At 38.9% G+C, this 21176-nt stretch overlaps 1 protein-coding gene across 1 annotated transcript in view; it reads right to left on the bottom strand.

The window, feature by feature from the left end:
* Positions 1–12992, bottom strand: part of LOC132853832 (fibrinogen C domain-containing protein 1-like) — a 104140-nt gene extending 91148 nt beyond the window's left edge. Inside the window, exon 1 of the mRNA XM_060881832.1 lies at positions 12882–12992. Within this exon, the coding sequence (XP_060737815.1) occupies positions 12882–12929 (48 nt within the window). The 5' untranslated portion in view covers positions 12930–12992. The remainder of the gene's footprint in view (positions 1–12881) is intronic.
* Positions 12993–21176: the final 8184 nt, after the last annotated feature.

Genomic DNA, 21176 nt, shown 5'->3' with positions numbered 1-21176 from the left:
TGTGCTATAAATACTGAACGAGCTCTGCAACTCTTGACAGAGAGTGAAGCGTCATCCAAACACAACAGTGCTCAAAAACCACAGCAAAAAAAAAGTGAAAAAATAAAAAGAATGTCAGGCTCCAGTTGCTCTGTAAATTAGACCTGGGCAAAGACCAAATCTTTGAAATCTGTCAGCCTGGATTATGACGGCTCCTATGTACGACCACTCATCCCTACGTTACCCAGAGGTCCACTCTCCAAACAAAAAGGCACATGGACCACACCTTGTAACATGGATTATATACTGTAATTACACAATATGGACAGTTGCAATGGATTATCTGGGGTGTCAGAATATGCTTTATAAATACATCATTTCCTTATCGTTTGCAGTGTGTAGTAATAAGAAGCAAAGTGGCAGAACATTGGATTAACTGTAGCTCGTTCAATGCTTCAATGCAGAATAAAATGCTTGACTACTTGAGAAAACCCATCAGATGCATCATCACTGAGGCTAAATGATAGAAAGTGGTAATTCCTACATGACAAGGTCAAACTCTCCAAAGTGTTCCAGAGTAACAAGTTAAATGAACATCAGATTACCTCTTTTCAGATGTAGCATACATTTTACTGGAGGAAGACAACATATTTTGGGGCATCTTAGAAAGCAAACATCTACTTTAAAAGAAGTATTTGTCTAAAAAAAAAACTCAAATTTTCTATGAATATATTGCCCCTAGCAAGAACGGTAAAAAGAGCTTTACTTCTGAAACCACAAAATCTTGAATGCCTATTTTATACATGAGCCATTATCCACCACTTCGGAGTGTGATGTGACAAAGAAACTCGATGTAAACATGGGCATAAATTTTATTTTTTGAAATTATATATTCCAGTCCATATACATGCAAGCTTTTTTGAAAGTTACTGATTATAGGCATGTCGTTCACGCTTGAAATTAACGGTTCATACCAGAAAAGTGTGTAACGAACATGACTGTGTGTCTGAGAATTGCAAATTAGGCCCCGTTCACACTGCAAGTCTTAATGCTCAATTCGGATATTTTGCTCAGATCTGATTATTTTGTTTGGCTGTTCACATTACCTTTTAAAATGTGGCCTATATCAAATACCAGTGTGAACTGTTTGCTGTTTCGAACTGATCCGCATGCGCAAACGAACAATAACACGTCACACGCAGCACGCCGTTGCGCTAAAGTTGGCGAGGTTATGGAGGAAGTAAGCATTTTCGCTTTTCTTTCTAAATGTTTGTGTAATGGCAGCACAGAGACGCAGTGTTTTGAAAATTTTCGGATGTCGAGGGCAATTTTTGATTATTTGATCCATTCTGTAGGCGTAGTCACGTTTGTGTGCGTACTTGCCGGCGCATAATTGTGACGAATGTCGATGTAGATTGAGGTAAAAGTCGCATCAAATCCGCCTTGGTTGTTCACACTGCGGCCACATTGGAAAAAATCAGATTTGGGTCCGATTCAGGACCACATATTGGAAGTGGTCTGAATCTGATTTGAAAAAATCAGATCTGGGTTAGATTTGAGTGTTCACATTACTCCTGAAGAAGTCTGATCAAAAAAATCAGATTTGGGCCACTTTTACCTGCAGTGTGAACGTGGCCTTAGATTCTTACAAACCTGCATGAATGCAGCATTTCTAATGATTGGCTGAGCTAGCGGCTGCTTTAGAGGCAGAAATGCTTCTAGTAACTTCATAGAAATTCATATAAATAGCAAAATACTGTACATCATGCAACAAAGTGAGCTTTGTTGGTTTAGCAAGGCACACCCACACACACACACACACACACACACACACACATTCATATTTCTCAGTGATGAATTTATTGGCTCCACTGAGACCCTACGAGATCATCTTGTGTATTGTGCATGTGTGTGTGTGTGAGTGGGTGTGTGTTCTTGTGTAACTGTCTTTGTACATGACTAAAATGCAGGTTGTCTTGCCTTTGGACACTGGTTAAAAGAAAACAACCACTTGGAAATCCATTTAGGACCTTTTTTTTCCTGATTGCATTTCTAAAATAAAGTGGATGCCTCGAGAGATTTACCTCATTTTCCAAGAAAATTGTTATGAGCATTTAACATTTGACAGAGGCAAAATGGAGTGAGTGATATAGAGGCAGCTCTCTCGCTCTCTCTCTCTCACTTTCTCTCTCTGTCCTTGATTAGGATGCTAGATTTGGACTATTATGTCCCAGGCTGATAAAATGACAATTTGTTATGGCTGTTGAATGCTGGCACTAATTGGTTTGTCCACACCTGATTTCTATCTTGGTGTCCACAGTCCCAGATGGCAGATGTCAAAGTCACTCTGAGGTTCGAAACAAGCTTCCTGTTTGAGCAGCTTTCTTCACTCCACCCTTTTAACTCTAATGTGTTCAGTGTACAAATCTTCGGACGTCAATGTATCGGTGAGATCGGTGCCGTTTGTACCTCCTTTACGTGATGTCGGCAAAGACGAGCCAAGGTGGAATCGAGACGTCACGCAGATTGTATGACATACTAACAGTAAAAGGCACGTCATAACTGATGAAACCTAGATTCAGCTTTAGAGATTAGTGAGAGGTGAAGACAAAGAGTTGTGCTTTTCAAAATGTTTTTTTTGGAATGTAGTTTCTCCTTTATTTACATTTGTGTCAAGGAGTCTTATTATATGAATGAGTTCAATAATAGATTTCATGAAACCACTGGCCCTGGTTTGATGACTACAGGAATAATGTGTGGATATTATTACCCTTTAACTTTTTACTGCTTTCCACCTCCTGGTCCAGTAAAACAGTAATTTTGCAAATGGGCCTTTCATTGTAAAAGTAATGCTTCATCGAATAGCAAAATAAGCATCCGGTAAGTGGCTATAAGTGTACCGACTTCTGTCATGTTTATTTATGACTTCATGTGCACTACAAAAATGACATGCTAGTGATGAAGAGCAAATGTATCAGGTGGAAAATTAAGAAGCCGATTTCTAGCAGTGTTACTAACTCGCTCCCAATATCGTTAGATTTGGCAGCCAGTTAAAAAAAAAAATAGCAAAACAAAATCTGAAAACAATTCATTACTAATAACCACTTGTTGCAAACAAATTATTCACTAATCAGTATAATTTCCAACAACCAATCACTGTTCCAATCACTGATCATCATTATTCCCAACAAAAAAAACACTACACACCAATCAAAAATCAGCATTATTCCCAATGACCAATTACTGATCAGAATTATTTACAAGGATCAAACGCTAATCACAATAGTTCATGATGACTAATCACTGATCAGCATTGTTCCCCAATGGCCAACCATTGATTACCACTGTCTCAAAATCTGCCATCGATGTTGTCCTGTGAATCTAAAGGTCAAAACACATGATTTTGTGACGTCATCATGCTGATCAAAATATCCAGTGTGGCCCATGCCTGATGAATGGGTGCGGAGCCATGCTAAAAGATATCACTCCAATTAAAACAGAAATGCTTTAAAATCTGAATCAGTCAGAGCGATATTCTACATGGATATAAAGTGATATGAACATGTGGAGCCAAACCATGCATGTGCTTCCTGTTGTACTGCACTAAAGAAAGCTGTATCCTCCATGTTCACAGGATCGCTAAAATGTATTATTCGATAGTTACTGGCATTGTATATTATTATTATTATTATTATTATTATTATTATTATTATTATTATTGGGGGCATGGTGGCCTAGTGGTTAGCATGTTCGCCTCACACCTCCAGGGTTGGGGGTTCGATTCCCGCCTCCACCTTGTGTGTGTGGAGTTTGCATGTTCTCCCCGTGCCGCGGGGGTTTCCTCCGGGTACTCCGGTTTCCTACCCCGGTCCAAAGACATGCATGGTAGGTTGACTGGCATCTCTGGAAAATTGTCCGTAGTGTGTGAGTGAGTGGGTGAGTGAATGAGAGTGTGTGTGTGCCCTGCGATGGGTTGGCACTCCGTCCAGGGTGTATCCTGCCTTGATGCCCGATGACGCCTGAGATAGGCACAGGATCCCCGTGACCCGAGGTAGTTCGGATAAGTGGTAGAAAATGAATGAATGAATGAATGAATGAATTATTATTATTATTATTATATGTGCCAGGATTAATGTTGGATTATTCTTTAAATTCTTCTAACTTGTTCTAACTATAGTCAACTAACTAACCACCTGCTTTCCTGCCAGAATTGCTGCAACATACTGTATTTGCAGGATATACTCATAAATCTTCATAATCTTCACTCCAAAAGATAGACAGCCAGATAACAAGTCTGAATTAAGGTTAACTCTCATCTCATTCTGGTATAAGATCCGTTGCAGAAAATCTATGCAGTCTGTAAAAGTTATCTTGTGTGTAAGCGGTATAGCGGTATATAAATGCCCTAATGAGCAAATCCTTCAGAGCCGACAGACTAAGCCGTATTACAGAGGGCGAACTGCTGTAGAGTAGGTTCCAGCTGTGTTTATGGTCCCCTGTGGTGTACAGCACACACACACACATGTGGCACACTGTAATGAAGACGCCGGTTTAGACATGCCTGTTCTCCACTATTGCGTTCGCTCTAGAAGGAACCACACGCTGTTCCCCATCATTGCATGAGAGATAAAGTGGTGCTTACAGATGGAAATCAGATCCAACACCCTCTCGAGCTCACATTGATTGGTCCTGAAAGACAGATGCTTTCAGTGAGTGTCCTTCGGGAAAGGTTCTGGGTCTGGATAAATAAAGCAGCTTAAAATTGGAACTCTGGAAAATTGGAATTTAGGATCAGGTATCCGGTTTTCAGGAACAGCACTTCTATCAGGTTTGGGGACAAATTCAATTTTACTCAGTAGAGTATATTTATACTTGTTAAGATCTAAAGCGATATTAATTGGCTACGTCGCTGACTCAGAGACTTCAACAAATACTATTTTAACATATATTTTTAGATTATACTGGTTGAGTAAGGAAAAGATTATACCATTTAAGAAAAAAAAAGGGGCAATAAGGGGCAAAGTGATTGTGGCCAGGCATGGAGAGGACTACAGAGAAGTAGATAAGTGGACCCCAAGTGCCACAGCAGTTTGTCAGTGATTCCAATTTGGTGAAAAAAAAAAATTTTTAAAAAATTAAAAAATCCCATTATAGTTATGTTTAACATTGTGGAATGTCCATGCAACCAGTTTGTTCCGGTTATTACCAGTCTCTGGTTAAGTCATGCTAGAAAACATTTGTATAATCCACCATCTTCACAACTCTTCTGCCTGAAAAATGACACATTTAACTCTTATTCATATCACTGACACACCAGACTCCTTCTAAAAACCTTCAATGAATGTCTTCACACATAAAATATCACTGTATCAACAAATCTACACACTTTCTTTAACCAATTTGTGTGGATTCTACTATAGAAGCGATAACGTGGGTATAATCTTGGAATTTGCCCAACAGCTGACATTATTTCAGTCCCTCCTGGAGTACACAAAAAAGAAATGTAGAAATAAACACAAAATCAAATAACTATTTAAAGGTGGAGTGCACAATGTTTGAAAGCCAAAGTTTACATTTGAAATCACCAAAACAAACACACCCCTAACCCAAATGGGTGTCAGCCTTGTTTTGATAGCTCCGCCCCACACATACATACGTAACCCAGGCAACTATTATGGCGGAACCTGCTGGGGCAGCTGGCCGAGGGGATATTTTTATCAATAAATTAACTCAATGAGTAATACTATGGTAACACAAATGTGTTTTTGTAGTACTGTGTGTTGTACCGTGAAAGGTTTAGCTCCGTTTCTCGCGAAAGACGACGTTCAACACCTAGAACCTGAGGCAGAGGTACCTGTAATGGCAGGTATCCGCCATCAATCGCTTTCAGCTAATGTCAGACATGCGCACTGAACACTCTCTCTGCCGCATATTGACAAGACACACCCCTTTCTGCTAATTGGCTACACGTTTGTTTTGTTAGTCAGCCCGACTCAGTTTTCTGAAGAATTTTTCAAATATCGTGCACCCCTGCCTTTAACAGCAATAACATAAAGTGTTCAGTGTGTTTAGATTTTCTTTGCCCTCTTGTTCATCACACTCCGACGATGGATATTTAACATACAGCAACGGAGAAGCAAAATCCATCCTTCTGCTATAGACCTAACCAGATTTCACACTGTTCAAGAATCAGTCAACCGAAAACCAAGACCACGAGACTTAATTTTGCAGGCAGTCCTAATTTAGGACTCATCACTCTGAGGATACAGTGAAGCTTGAGATTCATGTTACGGATCCAGCGATTTGTGCTGAAAGCCCTGACCATCCTGCAAACCAACACATGCAAGATAAAATGCACACTACTATATTATACATCCATTCTGAGAATTTGAGTAGTTTTGGCCTTACTTACTGTAAATGTCTTACCAGAGGCAATTGGCTTCTTCACCTCAGCATTTGGCTTCTTCTTGGCTTTTTGCTTCGCAAACTGATCCAAAAAATCATGAAAGACCAATGCTGTAACAGGCTCGAATTCAATGGCCAGGAATGATAGCATCTTGCTTTCTTTGGTATAGAAACAATCCGACCCACAAAGGGAAAAAAAAAGTTTCTCTAGCTTCTACTTTGCCATTAGGTTTTCCTTTCATCAAGACACTCAGTATGGGTTTATGGATATCCGTATCGATATGTATTGCAAATGACCATCGTTGGTAAGATATACAGGCCTACAGACAAATACATTTACAGTACAACACTTCTTTCAGACATTCATTGCATCATATTCTACAGTATGTATCCTATTGTCTGTGGCAGAGCGATGGCCAATCAAAGTTCATATAAATGCTCATTGAAGACTTCAGCATCTCTAGTCATTTCCCCAGTAGACTGGGTTCATAATTCATCTGTTAAACTTGAAGTAATTTTAAGATTTTCCTTCAATAGAACAATGGGGTCTAGCTCAATCATGTTCCAGCAAGACAATGCCTTTGTGCACAAAGCAAGCTCCATGTAGACATGGTTTGCATGGTTCATGTGAAAGAACTCAATTAGCCTGCACTTGAGCCCTGACCTCAACAGAAGTGGGGTTTAGGTCAAGGCTCAAGTGCATTACTATTTGAGTTCTTTCACCTGAACCTTGCAAACCATGTCTACATGGAGCTTTTGGGATGAAATGGAAGACTATGTGCTAGAACTCTCTGGCCAACAACAGTGGCTGCCAGACCTCACTAATGCGCTGTAGCTAAATGAACACAAAACCTACACAGCTAAACTCCAAAGTGGAAAAGCCTGAAAAGCCATCTAGTAGAAAACCTTACCGGAGGTGATCATAACAGCAAAAATGAAGAAAGTATACTTTTGGACTTGAATCCACCTCACATACTCACTCAGCAAATCGACAAAGTTCAGCTCTTTAACCGATAACAAAAAGTGGATGTTCCTTGTTTTTTTTTGTATTAGCACACTTGATGGGTTAATGATTAGCTGTCTATTTTCCCATCTGATTAACTAGCTAAAGCTTAGGAGCTGAGGAATATCCAAACATATCCAAGCTCTACAGTTGATGTGAAAGTGAAGCTGTGATGCTGGAACTCCTTACGGTGTAAAAAAAAAACAAACAAAAAAAAAAACGCAAAACTTGTCAAAAACACGTGCAGGGAAAAAAAAAGATCGATTTTCACAATATAACACATTAGAACATGCCAGGAAACAGAGCCCATGCCTCATGATTCCCCGCCACGCAATCAAGCTTACTATTACTGCACGATGGGATTTTTAATTGGCATTTAGTTTGGGGTTTCTGGAAAACTATTCCCTAGAAGTTTTCACACAACTTATAAGATTCTGCTAGGTCAAAAAAAAACAAAAGTAATACTTTTACTTCCACAAAGCTGGAGATTGAGTTAACCTCAAAGCATTAGTTGTGGTTCATACTAGGTGGCTGATGAATAGAAAGCACAGTGATTGTCTTCAGCCTGAGCTTTAAAAGCCACTTCATTACAGCAAAAGCTGTTTCGCCTCAGGAGCAATTCACACTGCTGGTTCAATTTCTAAACTCTAATAGCTGCCACAATTTAAGCTGATGGAAGTGATATTAGCACTTCTTGGCAAGTTCTTGTACCAAACTTAACCAACAAAAGAGGTTGTTTTTCTTTAATTAACCAATTTTTTAGCTGATAAAACACACTTCCTGATGTAAACTGGTAAAATTGTTACCATTAACCATTTTCTCCATATGTGTCTAATGATTTAAGTGTTTAATGTAAACCAATAGTCTAATTCTCAGACATAGTACTCTGAAAAGGCCTTGCTTCCAAATACGTGTACAAGCGCTGTACCAACAGGAAGGAAAGATAATGAAGGACAATTGCAGTACTTTTGTTCCATGCTAGCTGTTACATGCTTGAATCCAGACCAAGAAACTTAGCAACACCTGCATTGACTGAATTCATTAAACAAACTGCTTGACTTAATCAAAATTCCAGCATAACACAGTGCACATTTTAACCGTTAAATGTTATGGACCGAATGAGAGTGTGTGTGTGCCCTGTGATGGGTTGGCACTCCGTCCAGGGTGTATCCTGCCTTGATGCCCGATGACGCCTGAGATAGGCACAGGCTCCCCGTGACCCGAGGTAGTTCGGATAAGCGGTAGAAAATGAATGAATGAATGAATGTTATGGACCATCCATGAAGGAATGTAGTTCCTGTTATCACTTACATTATAGCAGATTTTAGCTGATTCCTTTATCAGTCTCTCAGTTTTCTCTCACTTGAAGTGAATAAGACAAAACACAAATTGTCATGTTATAGAGAAACCAGAAGGCACAGACACTCTTCTGACAGGAGACTAGAAAGCTTAGTCAAAATGTCCTTAAAAATCACTTATTGAAGCTTTAAGCAAAATAGGATTAATGATAAGAACAAAGCTGTGTGTCTTCATGCTCATATCAAGTGATGGACAGTTTACGCATGTATTCACTACTCAATTGGTAAGTAAAAGACGCGATATGCTGTTCAGTCCTATATTTTGATTACCCAGAAATCTACTTGTCAGTATTAAGTAATGTTGTGCTAGAAGCAGGTTTTGTTTGCAAACCCTTGACATAAAATCAGCAAGTTCTATCCAACATATTTATTTTCACCACACAGTGACTAACAGTAGTAGGAGTTATTTGATGGTTTTTATACCCGAGTTAATTTCGTTAAAGTGTTTTCATCAACCTCTTTGTTCCTGACCAAAAAAAGTGGTGTGTCTGTACTGAAACCCTGTGACATACCACAGCTGGATATATATTCCCTGTAAAATGCCATCAGAGTAGTGTTTGTCCCTTCACACTTAACTGGAAATTCCTAACTGACGGAAGTAAAGATTCATCAAATGCTAAGCCCTTCTGTTCTACTTCTCCACTGCAGGTAAGTGTTATTGATCCCATGAGAGTCCGTTTGTCTCCTGTGGGAGAGGAGTTTATTAATAAACACCAGGCAGACAGATGAAATCACACTGATTAATTAGCAAGCCCTGAAATAACTAACGGTGCATCCTACAAGAGCCAGCACAAAGCGGGGTGTGTTGTATTGTATGGCATTAGCATTTGAAATACAGGTGAGTAAATGCTAGTTTATATATATATATATATATATATATATATATATATATATATATATATATATATATATATATATATATATACATACATACAGGTGCTGGTCATATAATTAGAATATCATCAAAAAGTTGATTTATTTCACTAATTCCATTCAAAAAGTAAAACTTGTATATTATATTCATTCATTACACGCAGACTGATATATTTCACATGTTTATTTCTTATAATTATGATGATTATAACTGACAACTAAAAAAAATCCCAAAGTATCTCAGATAATTAGTATCTTCAGTATCTCAGATAATTAGAATATTACTTAAGACCAATACAAAGAAAGTATTTTTAGAAATCTGGGCCAACTGAAAAGTATGAACATGAAAAGTATGAGCATGTACAGCACTCAATACCTAGTTGGGGCACTAGGTACTGCAGCAATGCGGCGTGGCATGGAGTCGATCAGTCTGTGGCACTGCTCAGGTGTTATGAGAGCCCAGGTTGCTCTGATAGTGACCTTCAGCTCTTCTGCATTGTTGGGTCTGGCATATCGCATCTTCCTCTTCACAATACCAGTTAAGAACAGGGATCCCATGGTCCTTAAACCAGGTACTGGTAGCTTTGGCACTTTGTGCAGGTGCCAAGTCCTGTTGGAAAATGAAATCTGCATCTCCATAAAGTTGGTCAGTAGCAGGCAGCATCGACTCCATGCCACGCCGCATTGCTGCAGTAATTCAGGCAAAAGGAGCCCCAACTAGGTATTGAGTGCTGTACATGCTCATACTTTTCATGTTCATACTTTTCAGTTGGCCCAGATTTCTAAAAATCCTTTCTCTGTATTGGTCTTAAGTAATATTCTAATTTTCTGATATAGTGAATTTGGGATTTTCCTTAGTTGTCAGTTATAATCATCAAAATTAAAAGAAATAAACATGTGAAATATATCAGTTTGTGCGTAATGAATGAATATAATATACAAGTTTCACTTTTTGAATGCAATTAGTGAAATAAATCAACTTTTTGATGATATTCTAATTATATGACCAGCACCTGTGTGTGTGTATATATAGATATATATATATATATATATATATATATATATATATATATATATATATATATACTGTATATATAGATATATACATATTGATACATCAATTAAAATGACATCTAGAAGAACTTACATAATACACATCTGCAATTCATCTTTACGTTTCACCACTTTACAGTGAGTGAAAAAGAACAAACAGACGTTCCCACACTTCACGTACGCATTTAGCAATGAAACATCATCCCTCACTTACTCCTCGAACGTGAAGGGCTACCAATTGGAAGGTTGTGAGTTTGATTCCTACGTCCACCAAGCTGCCACTGCTGGGCTCCTGAACAAGGCCCTTAACCCTCAATTGCTCAGTGAGATAAAAATGTAAGTCGCTCTGGATAAGGCAAGTACAGTCAAAACAGGGTAGGGTTACAGGGGAAATACAGTCAAAACAGGGCAGATTTACGGGGGAAGTACAGTCAAAACAGGGTAGGGTTATGGGAAAGTACAGTCAAAACAGGGAAGGGTTACGTGGAAGTACAGTCAAAACAGGGCAGGGTTATGGGAAAGTACAGTCAAAACAGGGAAGGGTTACGTGGAAGTACAGTCAAAACAGGGCAGGGTTACGGGGGAAGTGCAGTCAAAACAGGGTAGGGTTATGGGAAAGTACAGTCAAAACAGGGAAGGGTTACGTGGAAGTACAGTCAAAACAGGGCAGGGTTATGGGGAAGTAGAGTCAAAACAGGGTAGGGTTATAAAACAGAATAGTCAAAACAGGGTAGGGTTATGGGGCAGGGTAGGGTAATGGGGAAGTACTGTCAAAACAGGGTAGGGTTATGGGGAAGGATAGTGAAAAGCGGGTAGGGTTATAAAACAGAATAGTGAAAACACCGTAGGGTTATGGGGAAAGATAGTGAAAAGTGGGTAGGGTTATAAAACAGAATAGTGAAAACACTGTAGGGTTATGGGGGGAAAGATATGGAAAAGCTGGTAGGGTTAAACAGAATAGTGAAAAGCGGGTAGGGTTATGGAGAAGGATAGTCACCAAACCAAAAACAGCATTCTAAATAGCGTAGTTTATATAATGATCTTTAGAGAAACACAGGGGTGTAACGATTCATTCATCTTCTTGAAGAATTGAGCACGGCCCTCTCTATTCCGTAAAAAACAATGCCAAGACACGATTCCTATTCGTCAATATGCAGAGAAAATGCATCCTCAGCTCGAACACTCTGTCAAAGAGACGGCTGCAATAAACACTGACAAGAGCTCTGGCAAATGCAAAACGATATTCCCCAGCAAGCGTTATCAATAATGAGGACACATAGAACCAATACTGAAACTACTGTATGAGGCGTGCACGGTGTGGGATATTTCAGACACTAATACAACCCTGATGGCATGTCCTAGAAACATGATTATGTCTAGTCTAACTGCTGATTCTGCTCCCCACATCCTTTGCCTTGCGTATAAAATAGATCTGATGTTTGACACTTATTGAAAAGTGAGCCGTTATTTGTGTGTTCGTTTTCCAGAGAAAATCCGTTACTCTGCAGATATAATCTGAAATATGACGTCTGCACTGTTGGTGAAATATGCATTCATTTGTCTTGGGTAATCTTTTTTATTCAGGTCAAAGCCACTAAACAGCTCCGGAGCCTGTCCTGGGAATACTGAGAATACACCTGGATCAGATGGAAGTCCTTTTCCTGTTCACAGAGGGAAAAATTAACAGTCATCGTTCCACCTAATTAGCATCGGAGGAAACCGTTGAAACCTGAAGTACACGGGGTCAGAAATCATGCAGCCAGAATGTATTCCTTTCTGTTCTGATAACAATCAATGCTGTTCTGTTGTAACCGTGTTGTCATTCAATGTTAACGGAGCACATTTGCATATTCAAACGACTATGACGATGAGTGAATATGTAAATGAGTCCGTGACGTCACACGGCGAACACTTCTTTTAGCTTGCATAAGCTAAACTTTCCCCTGAAAAGACAAGTAGGCAATGTTTAAAACATAATTCATTGAAATTAAAAGAAACAGATACCATAGTAGTCTATAATATAGTATTATAGAGTCATGGCTATTTCCTAGAGCACGAGGAAAGGATGGAAGTTCAGCCTGTTTAGTCATCATGCTGACAGATTCCACCTGTCACTGTGAGCTGAGGGAAGGAAGGAAGGAAGGAAGGAAGGAATGATGCTGTTTAAATGAGAACAATGAGTGTGTAAAAATGGCTGTGTCTCATTTCACCTGAGTCTTGTGCTGCGGTCCATCTTCAAGCTCCGTGACGCTGTTCATGATGTTTGATCCCCTTCACCAGGTATCTCCGGTAATTAATAAAAAAAATTTAAAAAAAAACACAAACAAAGAAAGTTCAAAAAAATCCCTGATTTGTCCTCACGGATTGTGAAGATATCCGTCTTTCTTTAATGGCTCCATTCATTTTACTAGGATTTTTCACTAGGAGATGAACTACTTAAGCAGCGCGCGCGCACACACACACACACACACACACACCGCTACTAAACCTGATGCAGATCTGACACACTCATTTTTTTTTTTTTTTTCCTGGAAAAAAATGAAAAATGAAATGAAATGCACACTTACTAAGACACCTGACTCAGAAAAAAAAAATAAATAGAAATAATAGAATTATGCATGGAGATAAAAACCGAATGATGCGCGAGCCGCTTGTCCTCGTACAAAACTTCCTCTGTCTGGTAACGTGATGAGAAGAACAAACAAAAAAAATGTCAGTATTGTGGTATAAAAAAAATGTATCCACAGTAGTGTTGCAGTTCGTATTAATCCTGTAGCGTCCATGCGAATATTGTGGAGTCGCTAAAATGTGTCTCACATCACACTCAGCGTCTCTGTAGTGTGTCTCTGCTGAGCTAAAGCGCCGCTTCAGAGACAGCAGCAGAGTGCCTCCTGAACAGGGTTGCCAGATTGTACCTCCTGGTTTGTACTGTTGCGATCATGGAACACGTTTGAACATGTCATATCATCTACACGTTGAAAAATACTTAAATTCTTAATAATAATAATAATAATAATAATAATAATAATAATAATTATTATTATTATTATTATTATTATTATTATTATTATTATTATTATTATTATTATTTCCTCATTTAAAAATTTCAGTTCAGTTCAATTTGTTTTGTTTATTTTGAACAATGATGGGGACTCGAGTCATATGTCGCAAATTTGAGACCTGAGACTTGCTTGAGGGGGCTTAGTGGTTAGCACGTTCGCCTCACACCTCGAGGGTTGGGGGTTCGATTCCCACCTCCGCCTTGTGTGTGTGGAGTTTGCATGTTCTCCCCGTGCCTCGGGGGTTTCCTCCCCCAGTCCAAAGACATGCATGGTAGGTTGATTGGCATCTCTGGAAAATTGTCCGTAGTGTGAGTGTGTGAGTGAATGAGAGTGTGTGTGTGTCCTGCGATGGTTTGGCACTCCGTTCAGGGTGTATCCTGCCTTGATGCCCGATGACGCCTGAGATAGGCACAGGCTCCCCGTGACCCGAGGTAGTTCGGATAAGCAGTAGAAAATGAGTCAGTGAGTGAGTGAGACTTGCTTGACAAATATTAAAAAAAGATTCGACTTGACTTTAACTTGACAATCATAACTTGAGACTTGACACAGACTTGAGTTAAATGCTGCAGAGATGGGGGACTCAAATTATATGACTTGACTCGAGTCCGACTTAAGTCGCAAATTTGAGACTTGAGACTTGCTTGACAAATATTAAAAAAAGACTCAACTTGACTTTGACTTGACTTTCATGACTTGAGACTTACTTGTGACTTGCAAATGTGTGACTTACTCCCACCTCTAGAACAATTCACACTGTCACAAAGCAGCTTTACAGAAGTATAGAAACAGAATAAAAATAAAAAAAATGTTTAAAGTTTAAAATCTGTTTATCTCTAACAGTTTCGCCTAATGAGCAAGCCGGAGACGACGGTGGAAAGGAAAAACTCCCTGAGATGACATTGAAACCTTGAGAGGAACCAGGCTCAGAAGGGAACTTCATCCTCATTTAGGTGATACTGGACAGGAAATAATGTAATTGTAAATAATGTCATTTCTACAACAGTTTAACGTTGAGTTGAATTAAGCAACCAAGAGCTCGAGAGGAACTAACAGGTCAGGGCGATTTCCGAGTTCACCATAGACCCAAGACTAAATCCTTCCTGCCAAAAACTTCAAATAATCTGTGATGAAAATCTGACCATAAAGCTGCCTGAACAGTGGTTCAAAGAAGGTGTGAAAGTCTGTGGGTGACCCCATCCACAACAGAACATGAAAAAAAATGGAAATTGTAAAGGATTTCCTTAAGCTAATTCTTATAACTCAATGTTTATATACTGTACACTGGTATTATTATCACCATACAAATTTTTACCTCATCTTTTTGTCAGTCTTGTCTTGTCTTGTCCATGACTAAATTAAGATATAGCTCTGTCTTGTTTTATGTAGCTTTATGTCTATATGTTGCACCATAGTCCTGTAGAAATGTTGTCTCATTTTACTATGTACTGTGTCAGTGATATATTGTTAAAATGACAATGAAAGCTTCTTGACTTGTCTTTACTTGATATACCTAGTACTGTTGGATAACAGCAACAAACGTCTCTAATTTCAATAAATTGTGTGGTTTCATTGTGAAGAATTCATTCACAGCTATCAAAATCCCCTTAACAGACATTAGCATTGGTGATGACTAGCAGCATGTGTATTTAATACTGTCTTTGTATTATTTCACATTTACCACATTTCTATTCATTTCCATTATCACTTTCACATGCTACATTCAAAATGTGAAAATTGTTGATAGGTGAAAAGGCTTAAATTTGATCACTTATCATATCTTTTTTGCTAATATTAGCTACCTGTATATCTAGCAAACACTCATTGAAAATGATGTGCCTTATTGGTCAGTACCAGTTAGCTGGTTCTTTAAATCCACTGCATTGCAATGTTGTCTATTCCACATCTAAATCTGTTTAATTCCGTTGTTGTTGCAGTAGAAATTTTATCCTGCAGGCTACAGCCACAATAAAATGTGAATAGTATTGTATTTCTGTCATTGCCACCGCACAGCTTCAGGATGTCCTGTTCAAACCTGAGCTTGGGTCACTGTATATATTGTGTATATTCTCCTTGTGTCCATGCAGGTTTCTCCAGGTTCACAAGTTTCCTCACATCTCTCCCAAAACATGTTGGTACAGTGGTGTGAAAAAGTGTTTGCCCCATAAACCTAATAACTGGTTGGGCAGCAAGAACTGCACTCAAGTGTTTGCGATAACTTGCTATGAGTCTGTTACAGCGCTGTGGAGGAATTTTGGTCCACTCGTCTTTGCAGAATTGTTGTAATTCAGCCACATTGGATGGTTGTTGAGCACGAACCGCCTTTTTAGGGTCATGATACAGCATCTCAATAGGATTCAGGTCAGAACTTTGACTAGGCCACTCCAAAGTCTTCATTTTGTTTTTTTCAGCAGAATTCATGTTTAATACAGCATGCCTTCCAGGTCCTAAAACAGCAAAACAGCCCCAGACCATCACACTACCACCACCATATTTCACTGTTGGTATGATGTTCTTTTTCTGAAATGCAGTGCAACTTTTACACCAGATGTAATAAGACATACACCTTCCAAAAAGTTCAAATTTTGTCTTGTCAGTCTACAGAGTATTTTCCCAAAAGTCTTGAGGATCATCAAGATGTCTTCTGGCAAAACTGAGACAAGCCTTTATGGTCTTTTTGCTCAGCAGTGTTTTTCATCTTGGAACTACCCCATGCAGGCCATTTTTGCCCACTATCTTTCTTATGGTGGAGTCATGAAAACTGATCTTAATTGAGGCAAGTGAGGCCTGCAGTTCTTTGGATGTTGTTGTGCGGTCATTTGTGACATCTTGGATGAGTCGCCACTGCGCTCTTGGGGTAATTTTGGTCGGCCTGCCACTCCTGGGAAGGTTCACCACTGTTCCATTTTTTCGCCATTTGTGGATGATAACTCTCACTGTGGTTCGCTGGAGTCCCGAAGCTTTAGAAATGGCTTTATAACCTTTTCCAGACTGATAGCTCTCAATTACTTTTTTTTTTCATTTGTTCCTGAATTTCATTTGATCTGATGTGTAACTTTTGAGGATCTTTTGGTCTACTTCACTTTTTCAGTCAGGTCTTATTTAAGTGATTTCTTGATTGTGAACAGGTGTGGCAGTAATCAGGCCTGGGTGTAATTGAACTCGGGTGTGATAAACCACAGTTATGTTTTAACAGGGGTGCAAACACTTTCTCACACTGGGCCATGTGGGTTTGGGTTTTGTTTTTGTTTAATAATAAAAACCTTCATTTAAAAACTGCATGTTGTGTTTACTTGTGTTATCTTTGACTAATATTTAAATTTGTTTGATGATCTGAAACATTAAAGTGTGCCAAACATGCAAAAAAAATAAAAAATCAGGAAGGGGAAACACTTTTTCACACCATTGTATGTGCATTTCCTGCATTATAATGTCCTGTTTGTTGTGCAACTGAGGCATTTTTTGTACTGAACAATCCAAGTTAGCAAAGAAATTAAAGGTAAAACCTGCTGAGTTGACAAAATGGGGAAATAAACAATAGTGCAAGCAATCAATAGACTGGTTACACCGTCAATAAGCTATTTGTCACTCCATTCACTTACCTGTGTTTATTCTGCTACTGCATGGAAGAGTAATGGTGCAGTAAATAATTTTTGGAAATATGTGTTAGAATTGATTTCTGTTCTACAGAATAGCAGATGGAGTATGATGTATTGCAAAAGGTTACAGGAAGTCAAATATCTCCTGTGGTTTGATATTTACTTGTGATTATGCATTGTACTGAAATATCCAGAGAGAAATATTTCATACTGTTAGACAGGAGTAAGCAGCTTGGTGGCGAATTTATGGCCTGTTGGCTCGACTGTCACCCGCAGAGCTCTGCTTCTTTAGTTCCTTATGGAACTCAAGACTATGTGCTTAAGTAGATGAATACATGAAATTCAATGTCAAGTTAATGGACACAACAATATTATTGATATGGATGGCTTGGACTATGCCTGGCCTGAACACTAGGGGGACTTTCTGGCAGTCTTTGTATTTGTTTTTGCCCTGCCCTATCCTATATGCCTTACAGTATATGCTTCTTTGTCTTTGTTCTGTTGTTCTTTAAATAAAACCCCTGTTTCCTGCCACTTGGGTCTGATTTTGTTCCTGTAGAAAATAGAATAAGAATCCTTTATTATTGTCACATATATAATACAGCACAGTGAAATTCTCTCCTAAAGGTGCGATCTCCGTTGTTTGAGAAATCCTTCAGAAAACTGCGTCGGGCTGCCAAACAAAACAAAAACAAAACTAAATGTAGCCAATGAGCAGAAAGGGGCGTGTCTTGTCAATATGAGCGGAGAGAGTGTTCAGTGTGCATGTGTGACATTAGCAGAAAGCGGTTTTAACATTGACATGGAGGATAAAAACAAAGAAAGAAAGCGAACAAAGGCTTACGATAAGGCAAGAAGTAGGACCCGTGTTAATATAGGATCAGCTTTCCAGCGCTGGAGAGAACCGAACATCTTTCGCGTGAAACGGAGATAAACCTTTCACGGTACAACACACAGTACTACAAAAACACATTTGTATTACCATAGTATTACTCATTGAGTTCATTTATTGATAAAAAATTTACCCTCGGTCAGCTGCCCCAACAGTTTCCGCCATAATACTTGTCTGGGTTATACTTGTCTTGTGTATGTGTGGGGTTGAGCTATCAAAACAGGGGTGGGACCCATTTGGGTTAGGGGCGTGTTTGTTTTGGTGATTTCAATTGTCAACATTAGCTTTCAAACAACGGAAACCCCACCTTTAATATATACCAAACTTTGGAAGTTGGGGTCAGAGCGCAAGGTCAACCATGATACTGGACCTCTGGATTTAATAAATACAATTATATGTCAGAGAGGTAAAATGTATCATGAAAATAATTTAATCATGTTTGTGGAAAATCCTATGGAATAACAATAACTTGAAAATAAATGAATCATGCTAAAGAATCACGTGAAATCATCATGTGGAGAAATGATATGTGGAAAAAGATTACGTACTACATGCGGAAAAATAAAATAAAAGGTCTAAAATTCACTGATTATTCACAATGACACTTCTGTAACAGCTGGGAGCCAAAGAAAACCTTAAAGCTTGTGAAGAAAATACTTGGATTGTTCCTTATTATAACATAACAAACTGAAACCGTGAATATAATTAAGCTGTCATCCACCGTTCAAGCAAAAAAAAAAAAAAAAAAGAATCAACATTAATTGGTGAAGATTGAGGTGCAATCATAGTGAGCAGCCCGAGTTAGCAAAGTAATTACATGTTAAATCCACTCTGTCTTAATAAATAATCGATCAAGGAAATCAATAAACAAATATGTTTATCGATAAGCTGTCGGCATGTTTTTTCATTTACTTTCTTACACATAAACTAAATTTGAACTAGCAGCTGAGACGAGATAAAGGAATAAATACACAATCCAGTACTGCACCGGTAAAATTTTTAATTCTTTTCATTTTTGATTTGTTTTCTATCCTTTTTCATGTGTATGCTTGAATTCACACATAAAATATCCATTTATACATGTATATTGATGATATACATTTAATATGCATATATAGTGTAGTGTATACATACCTGCATACATTCATTCATTCATTCATTCATCTTCTACCGCTTATCCGACCTACCTCGGGTCACGGGGAGCCTGTGCCTATCTCAGGCGTCATCGGGCATCAAGGCAGGATACACCCTGGACGGAGTGCCAACCCATCGCAGGGCACACACACACTCATTCACTCACGCAATCACACACTAGGGACAATTTTCCAGAGATGCCAATCAACCTACCATGCATGTCTTTGGACCGGGGGAGGACATGGTCACATGCGAAAAATGTTTGATTTCATGAAATGATTGTTCTGTAAGGGAATCCTTCGTCTAAGAACACCTCTAAGACCAGGCTTTCTATTAAAACCATGTACCGATAATATATTGATATAATTATAAAAACATAATCAAAACACTGAATAAAATTAATTATATGAATAATTGTTCCAGCACTGGATTTATGTGGCAGTGTTAATTTCCTGAAATATCACTTATATGCTAGAATTCAAAATGTATAAAAAAATAAAATAAAATTTGGGCTTGCTAGGGGACTGGATTAAGTGGCTCAGTGAACACAAAGAAACTAAATTCGGGTTTCTTCAAATAGAACTTCTGCTTTGTCTATGCTGGTTAAAATTGTAACACAGTGACAAGTGTGAAAATCTATGGTGTATGGCAGCATTCTGCCAAGGTAATGGAAATCTCATAGAAGATGGGGGTGTGGAGGGGTCAAAAGGTGAATGATGGGTTTTAGAGGTAGAACGGCTCTGTGCCGCATCGACAGGGCTGCTGCGGGTCGATCACGATCACGTTTCACTCTCTATTTGTGTTGAAACACTTCAGTGCTTTTGTAAATAGGCAATTATTTCTGCCAGGAATTTCTGCATCAACTGCTGCATTGACTCTTTGGCTGCTTTATTATCTGCGCACATCAAGCGATGTGTGTTTTCATACGTGGTAATGACAACTTGCTACAAAGCTTCACAAGCAGGAGACGTTTAAGGGAATAATAGCAGTTTGAGGAAAGACACTTCATCCTGAGTCATCTAATTAAGGTAAGGCAATGTATTCCGGTTTATTTGGTGCACGTTCTAACTACAGGTGCTTGGACCTTGACTCCAAGGGACTGGGATGTTGTAAACCAGTCCACCTTTCAGTCCAGTGTGAAATTATGATTTCATTATCAGCGAGACAATTGCACAGAAATAAAACCATCCAGAAAATGCTAAATTCAAAAACAGGTGTGTTAACAGTATTCTGCTCCTCCATGTTTTCTGTTTTGTTGACTGGGTTTAGCTCCATCAGTTTAGCAGCTGTAAAATTTTGTATGCAACCCCGTAACTTAAATATGTTCATGTAGAGCATATCAAATCCCCACAGCACACCTGTTTACCCGCATCGACATCACGCTGCATTCACACACTGCAAAAGAGATTAGGCAATATGTTTTGCCACTGGGTGTCCTAGCAGAAGTAGTGTTTGGCTTCTAAACAAAACAGAAATTCTCTTTGTAGCATGAAGTTAGTGATATTCAAGTAGAATGAGAAGCCTTAGCCTTGGACCTTTGGGGAAGCATACAGTATGTATTCACAGCAGTAAAAATCTCGATTTGTGAAAGTCCAATAGATATTCACTATCGTTGCCACACACAAAACAACTGGAACTAAGAGACCCGAACCTGTTCAAGCATGGCAATGCCCCTGTGCACAAAGCATGGTTTACCAAGTCAACGAGAACTTTGAACTCAAGTGTCCAGCACAGAGCCCTGACCTCAACCCCATTAAACATTGTTTTGGGATGAACTAGAATGCTAGTACCAGGACTCAGTCGTGCTATTCTTGTGGCTGA

The sequence above is a fragment of the Tachysurus vachellii genome, chromosome 11, assembly GCF_030014155.1.
Source record: "Tachysurus vachellii isolate PV-2020 chromosome 11, HZAU_Pvac_v1, whole genome shotgun sequence".
In the NCBI taxonomy this organism is placed as follows: Eukaryota; Metazoa; Chordata; class Actinopteri; order Siluriformes; family Bagridae; genus Tachysurus; species Tachysurus vachellii.
The sequence above is the reverse complement of the archived record's forward strand: the minus strand, read 5'-3'. Positions and strand labels throughout refer to the sequence as shown.